Genomic DNA, 6,469 nt, shown 5'->3' with positions numbered 1-6,469 from the left:
TATCATTGGATGCACCTTATTAGCTGCTTTTTTTATGTCCATTGGTGTGAAGACAGTTACAATGCTGTGTTTCTCAGCCCAACATTTTGGAGGCTCTGTTAAAGGAGTCACTTTGTTTTCTGTTTTCCTTTTTGGAGTGTCAGTTTTTTGGTCATCTGGCTGCATCTCAGAATCATTGGCATTTGGAAGGTGGAAGTAGGTGATTATCCTCCCTGGGCACTCTTCTTCTTGTTCTGTGAAAGAAGGATCCTTGTCAGGCATCATAGAAGAATGGCCAAATAAGGAATATGGAATATCCTCTTTTACAGATTCTTGCTCTGACTCAGCCAACACATCCTTGTCTTCTATATTCTTGGATGTGTCTACATTCTCCGAACAAGATTTCAGACTCATTTGATTTTCCCTAAGTAACCAGCGAGCCTTATCAATTAAGACCGCATCCTTGGGTCCCACCCTGGCATTCAGAGTGACACAGTTCATTGGCTCATTTAAAGTATCTACTGAGCTTGTGGCATTAAAGTATGACAAATCTGGAACGGCATTTGTGTGAACTTCATGGAGGGAGGGTAGACTTGAGGCAGTTGTACCTCTAAGACCTTCTCTCTTCTCGACTTTGTCAGTTGAAGGAGATCTCTTCTCATCGGAACTACATCCTTTAGAGCCTTTTCCATAAAGCTGCTCAATTGTTCTTTTTACATAACCCTTTGCAATAGACAACCTGCATGTGTTTTTATCTTCTCTTGACACCTCTGAGGATGTTAATAATTGGTATTCTTTTCTGTGAGAAGATTCAAGTTGGTAATTTGACAGTTCAGAACTTGGGCTGCTCAGCTGTGCCTGTCCATGCCGCATGTCTGTATTGCTCTTGGCAAGAAACATGTCTCTGATGGATTTCACTCTGTTGGTCTGAATGTGTGCCTCTGAATCTTTTGCCAAATCACTGTTTTTGGAATCATAACTGAATGCTAATGATGATGAGACTGAATCCATTGATCCACTTTCTGTGGTTTTGATCATCTTTGATGCCTCTCGATTAGTTACACTGATGTGGTTTTCCTGGTCTTGTAGACTACCGATAGGCTTTGCAACAGTACTTGCTCTTGCCTCCTTAAAATTATTCTCATTTTCTTCATACTCATTGATTTCTTCAGGAATCTCCACACAGTTCTCCTGATAGATGGTGTAGCATTCTGGTGCTTCTAGGATTACATGTTCCTCCTCAGAATAAGTCCTACTTTCCATACAGAACTCTTGGTGTGTAATTGAATGTTGTATTTCATCCACTTCTATATTTGATTCAATATGAGTATGAGGGATACCTTGCACCTCAGGTAATACAATATACCTCTCTGTACTTTTTGTTTTATTGTGTAACTGATCTTGAGTTTGAGTGGCCTGAAACTCATTTTGCCAATGTCCTGATATTGTCTCCTGTGAACATATCTGTTCTGCTCCATCATTTGGCTCAGGAGTTTTCACATTAAGATTCATTTCTTTACTGAAATACTTATCTTTAGGAAATGTCTCATCACTATATCTTCCATTCTCCTCCTGTTGGTTGACCTTTTCTTTTGCAGAGAAATTAATTTTTCCTATACAGGAAACAAGTGATTCTGATAATTTAGACCCTTCCTCTTCAACTGTGTCTCTGTCTTTTTCTATCTCATTTACCACTTTTCTTAGCAACTCTTCATGTTTTAATACTGTCTTAAGAGATTCAGAATTCTCCAATTTAGAACTATTTTCTTTGCATGTACCTCTTCCTTCAGTAATTTCCTTTTGCCTTTCTTCTCTACTCATCTCTTCTACTTTTTCCTGATGTTTCTTTGAAGTTTCTTCTTCTTGTCTCTTGTGTCCTACTTTCTCCAACTCTCTACACATTTCAGCCTCAAAGCTAGATTCACCAGGTGGCATATCCTTGCAGATATCAGAAACAGGTATGGCATCCCCTTTAATTTTTTTCTTTGTGTTGTAAAAGTTGTCATTTCTCAAATCCTGTTGGTATCTATCTTCAATCACAAGATCCTTTTCAGGTCTTTCCAGTGAGCCTACCGCGAAAACCTGTGAATTGTCACTATCTTTAAGGTGTGCGGTTATAGCTCTATCAATAACTGAATTAACATACATATTCACACAATCTTCCAGCACAAAATCTGATAAACTATCCATTTTCTCTTTAGAGTGGAGCTCTGAAAATCCATTCATTTTCATTGCTGGGAATGAATCACTAACTTCATTCATGCTCTCATCTAAACAGTTAAGGGCTGCCAACTCCTCTCTGACTCTCTCTGGAACACCTAAATGTTCCATCAGCATTTGGATAGCATGTTCTTCCTCCTCTGAACTTGAACTTTGATTGAACTCACTCACAGTGGTCTTTGGTGTGGCACTGCTACACCTTGCTTTATTGATAAGTACTTGGAAGCCCTTCCAGCTCTGTAACAGCTGAACAGATGCTGAGTTGTGAAGGTGGGATAGACTTATCCTAAGATGCTCTGCATCTTCTATTGCTGCCAATTCTTTTAGAGATTGCATCATGCGCATAGCCTCAGAACAGCTTAGATTGGCATCAGCCTGACCACATGCATTTAAATGGCTTAAGCCATCCCTTAAAGTCATAACACAAAGAAATGCAAGAAGTACCCTAGAGGAAGCACTAAATGTAGATTCCACATGTGAAGAAAAATCTGGCACACATTTAGACATTTTCAAGCATGACCGTTTGTGTTGTGTGATCTCACAAAGTGACTCAATGTAATAACAAAGCTGATCAAGTACTGGCTTCATATCTGGCCTTACAGCCATTTTTACTGTGTAGAATTTTTGTGCTTGCAAATCTGTCAGTTCTATTGAATTCTTTGTTTGGATACCAAGTGGTCTCCTCAAAGTATTTTCTGTGTCATATGAGTCGGTCTTACTTATTAGCTCAGATGTCTGTTGACTTTCCCTTGTTTTTGTTAAGTGATCACTGTTTATCTGTTCAGGTTTTTTTGTCTTTGGTGAATATACACAAATCTCGTTCTCTTCAAAAGCTTCATTTGTTGATGGTTGTATTGTATTACAAGATTGATAATTGAACAGAGATGCTTTTACCACCGTGTTATTTTTGGGTATAGTTTCTAAAGAGGGCTGGTTAAGCAGTGGTGGTTTTACCTTTGTACTTCTCTGTAGCCAGAGTTCAACATATTCTGATGTTTGCTGTCTCAACGTGCCTTTGATGAGTGATGCTTTTTGCATTTTTGTCTTTGGCAAAGTGTAACTACCAGCTTGTACTTGGATGTTGTTTTGATCTTTTTCAACTAAAAAAGAGCGTAGGTCATCTGTTTTCAGTTGAACACACTCTAACTGCTCTGTTTGGGGTTTTAGAGGAACATTTCCATTTCCATTATAATTTCCCCTTTTCAGTAGTTTTTGAGCAGCTTTTGTTGTGTAATTCTTGTTTAGTTTCAGAGCTCTTTTTTGGCTTGATATATCAAGTCTTTTTTGCTTTATTTCTTTCAGAATGTCAGCTTTATTAGCCATTTGTTTTCTTTTTGGAATAGCAGACTTAAACAAGTGATTCTTCTTTACTACTACTCTAACTGCCTTCCTCTTTGTGGTTGTACCAAGAGTAAGAACTCTTTTAGATACTGAGGCTTTTGAGGATGCGGTAACTGGTGTCACTGCCACCTTGGCCCTCTTTGTTGAACTGGTGTTTGTTTTGTCAGTGGAAGTACAAGGTTTAGAAATTGGGGAGAGTATACCTTGTTTCCCAACTGACTGACATTTGATGGTTGCCAAATTCTCAGATTTTATATCTTCATTAAAGGAATGGAAGATTTTATCTGAGGATGCTGGAAAAGTGGTGTCAGAAGATGCTACATATTCATGGGGTGAACTGCCAAAGAATTGCAAATGATGTTGCGTTTTGCCTGAGAAGTTCTCTTGACAAGTCTGCTTTTCATAAATATGTAAAGGTGTCTCATACATATTTTTCTGATTGTCCTGAAACTGGAGATTCTCTGAACATCTGTAGTTGCTCAATTGTAGCCGTGTCGTTGTGTGAATTTCAGAGGCCAAGGTACATCGAGGCTTGGGTACAGGGTGGTTACAATGCTGTACCATACAGTATTCCTGCTTCACATCTCCACTGTCCAGCTCTTCCATGTCAGAGTATGAATGGTTCTTATGAAATTCTGTATCACTTACTGTCTTGATGCTCTCAGTGGATTCTTGTTTGTGTTGTACCTTGTGCAACCCTGGAAAGTGGGAAAGTGGTGAGGGTAGTCGCTCTAACTCCATGCTTGCAGCACCTCCACTTATCTCAGTCTCTTCATTTACCTTACAGCCATCCTCAGGGCAGAAATGGTTGCTGTCATTAGGGTTACTCTCGCTGACCTCTATAGAAAGAGTATCATTTTGAGGGGGTACGTTGTCAGGTAAATTAGCATCCAGGTCAGGACAGGAAATAGTGGCTGCTTTAAATTGATTGTACACACTGGAACGACTGACTGTGGTTGTCCAATGAATTGTTTCCTCTTCTTTAATAGTGAGGTGTACCTTCATTTCTACTGTCATACTTCCATCTTGATTGACTCTGAAAGCTTTCTCAATGTCATCATCAGAAGGCATGTGTGTGTCATCCTCTTTCTCACCATCCCGACTGGTAATGACTTCTGTTTCAGCAACTGACTCAAGATGCTGTCCAGGCTCTACTTCCACAGAGCCATTTGGGTTGCTTGGAAAATCATACATACTTCCTGACATACTTTTATGTATTTGATTCACAAAGTAGTGTTCAGAGGATGGGGAGAATGGACGGGATTTGGTGCTGCTGGACTTATTTTTTCCTTTAGAATGTTGGTGATATGTAGATAAAATAGGATTTCACAGTGTGGTGATAGATGTAGATGTTCATTAAGACCAGAAGGTGTGTGGTCAAGGCAGGACAGCAGAAAAGCATTGCAAGTGAGAAAAATAAAGAGCATACAGAAGCAGATTAGAGAGAGCATGCATGCTATAATCCATATTGAAGGATGTAGGTCACTGTAGGTATTACAGTAGATATGAATGTCTCAGCACTTGCTTAAAGATAGTCTCAGTAATAGATTATCCTGACATGTAGTGTAATGTAAAAAGCATTTTTAAATAGGAATCTGTCAAGAATTTTTTTATTGAACAGATGTCTTACATTTGCAAACGATTATTGAATTTATATTACTTTGTCCTCATTATTATAGTAGTTGAGCTCAGTACTAGAATAAAAGTAAAATGAATAAACTTACTGGCTATTGGATGTCGCCGTCCCAGTCTTTTAACTGGCAGCCACATTGGTGGAGATGACTTCTGAACATCATAGTTTATTTTTTTGAAAGGTTCCCGGCCAGCAGCCACCAATACCCCAGAGCATAATATCAATGCAGGAAGCCCATCCACCTATGATAATGTGAAAACATCTTTATAGTGTATCAACAAACTATCTATTCAACAAAGCAGGGATACATTATTAGTATAGTCAGTAGTGATGCTAGATTACATTGCAATTCATTTCAATTAATCAATTGTCTATGATAATGCATTTCTGTCCATGCTATGTCCAAAATGCCTGTTAAAGGTCATTTTAAAGCTTCCTATTAGTCTCATGCTAGGCTACTTTGTTTCCAAATTCCAGCAGAGTATTCCTTTAATAAAGGTCAGTTGAGTCCAATATTGTTGTAGACCCAACTGACTTTCATTGTATGAAGAAAAACAGTTGAAACAATCTTCAAAATATCTTCATTTGTGTTTCATACAAGAACGAGGTGATTTAATGGCAAACTTGCAAATTTGTACTTCTTTTCTCGTCTTCTCTCTTCTTCCATCTTTTGCACTCAGTGTTCACGCAATGTTATTAATATTTTTTTTGTATTTGTCACTTATTAATATATTTCTTTTCTCTATTTTGAATATATATACAGTGCCTTGCGAAAGTATTCATACCCCTTCATTTATTTCAAGTTTTATGTTGCAGCCTTATGTTAAACTGCTTTAAATTATTTTTTCCCCACATCAATCTACACTCCTTACACCATAATGATAAAGCAAAAACAGAACTGTCACAACTTTGTAAATTTAGTAAAAATAAAAAAACTGAAATAAGTACATTGCATAAGTATTCAAACCCTTAACTCATTACTTAGCTGAAGCACCTTAACAGCCTCACGTCTTTTTGGGTATGATGCAACAAGCTTTCCACATCAGCATTTGGCAATTATCTGCCATTCTTCTCCTCGCCTCTTCACCTCTCAAGCTCTGTCAGGTTGGATGGGGGCAGATGCACATTTTCAGGTTTCTCTAGAAATATTTGATTGGGTTAAGGCCAGGCTGTGGCTGGGCCACTCAAGGACATTCACAGAGTTGTCTATAAGCCACTCTTGCTGTGTGCTTAGGGTCATTGTCCTGTTGGAAGGTGAACCTTCTGCCCAGTCTGAGGTTCTGAATGCTCTGGACT

The 6,469-nt window shown here is 38.5% G+C and overlaps 1 protein-coding gene across 1 annotated transcript in view; it reads right to left on the bottom strand.

Moving 5' to 3' along the window:
- Positions 1-203: 203 nt before the first annotated feature.
- The window catches only part of LOC107730103 (oxygen-regulated protein 1-like), a 14,438-nt gene continuing 8,172 nt past the window's right edge, over positions 204-6,469 (bottom strand). The window contains exons 3-7 of the mRNA XM_016540836.1: positions 5,261-5,415; positions 4,560-4,717; positions 4,189-4,379; positions 307-1,170; positions 204-233 (exon numbers count right to left, since the gene is read on the bottom strand). Coding sequence (XP_016396322.1) covers positions 204-233; positions 307-1,170; positions 4,189-4,379; positions 4,560-4,717; positions 5,261-5,415 — 1,398 coding nt within the window. The remainder of the gene's footprint in view (positions 234-306; positions 1,171-4,188; positions 4,380-4,559; positions 4,718-5,260; positions 5,416-6,469) is intronic.

The sequence above is a fragment of the Sinocyclocheilus rhinocerous genome, unplaced genomic scaffold (assembly GCF_001515625.1).
Source record: "Sinocyclocheilus rhinocerous isolate Xijiao unplaced genomic scaffold, SAMN03320098_v1.1 scaffold36, whole genome shotgun sequence".
NCBI classification, from domain to species: Eukaryota; Metazoa; Chordata; class Actinopteri; order Cypriniformes; family Cyprinidae; genus Sinocyclocheilus; species Sinocyclocheilus rhinocerous.
The sequence above is the reverse complement of the archived record's forward strand: the minus strand, read 5'-3'. Positions and strand labels throughout refer to the sequence as shown.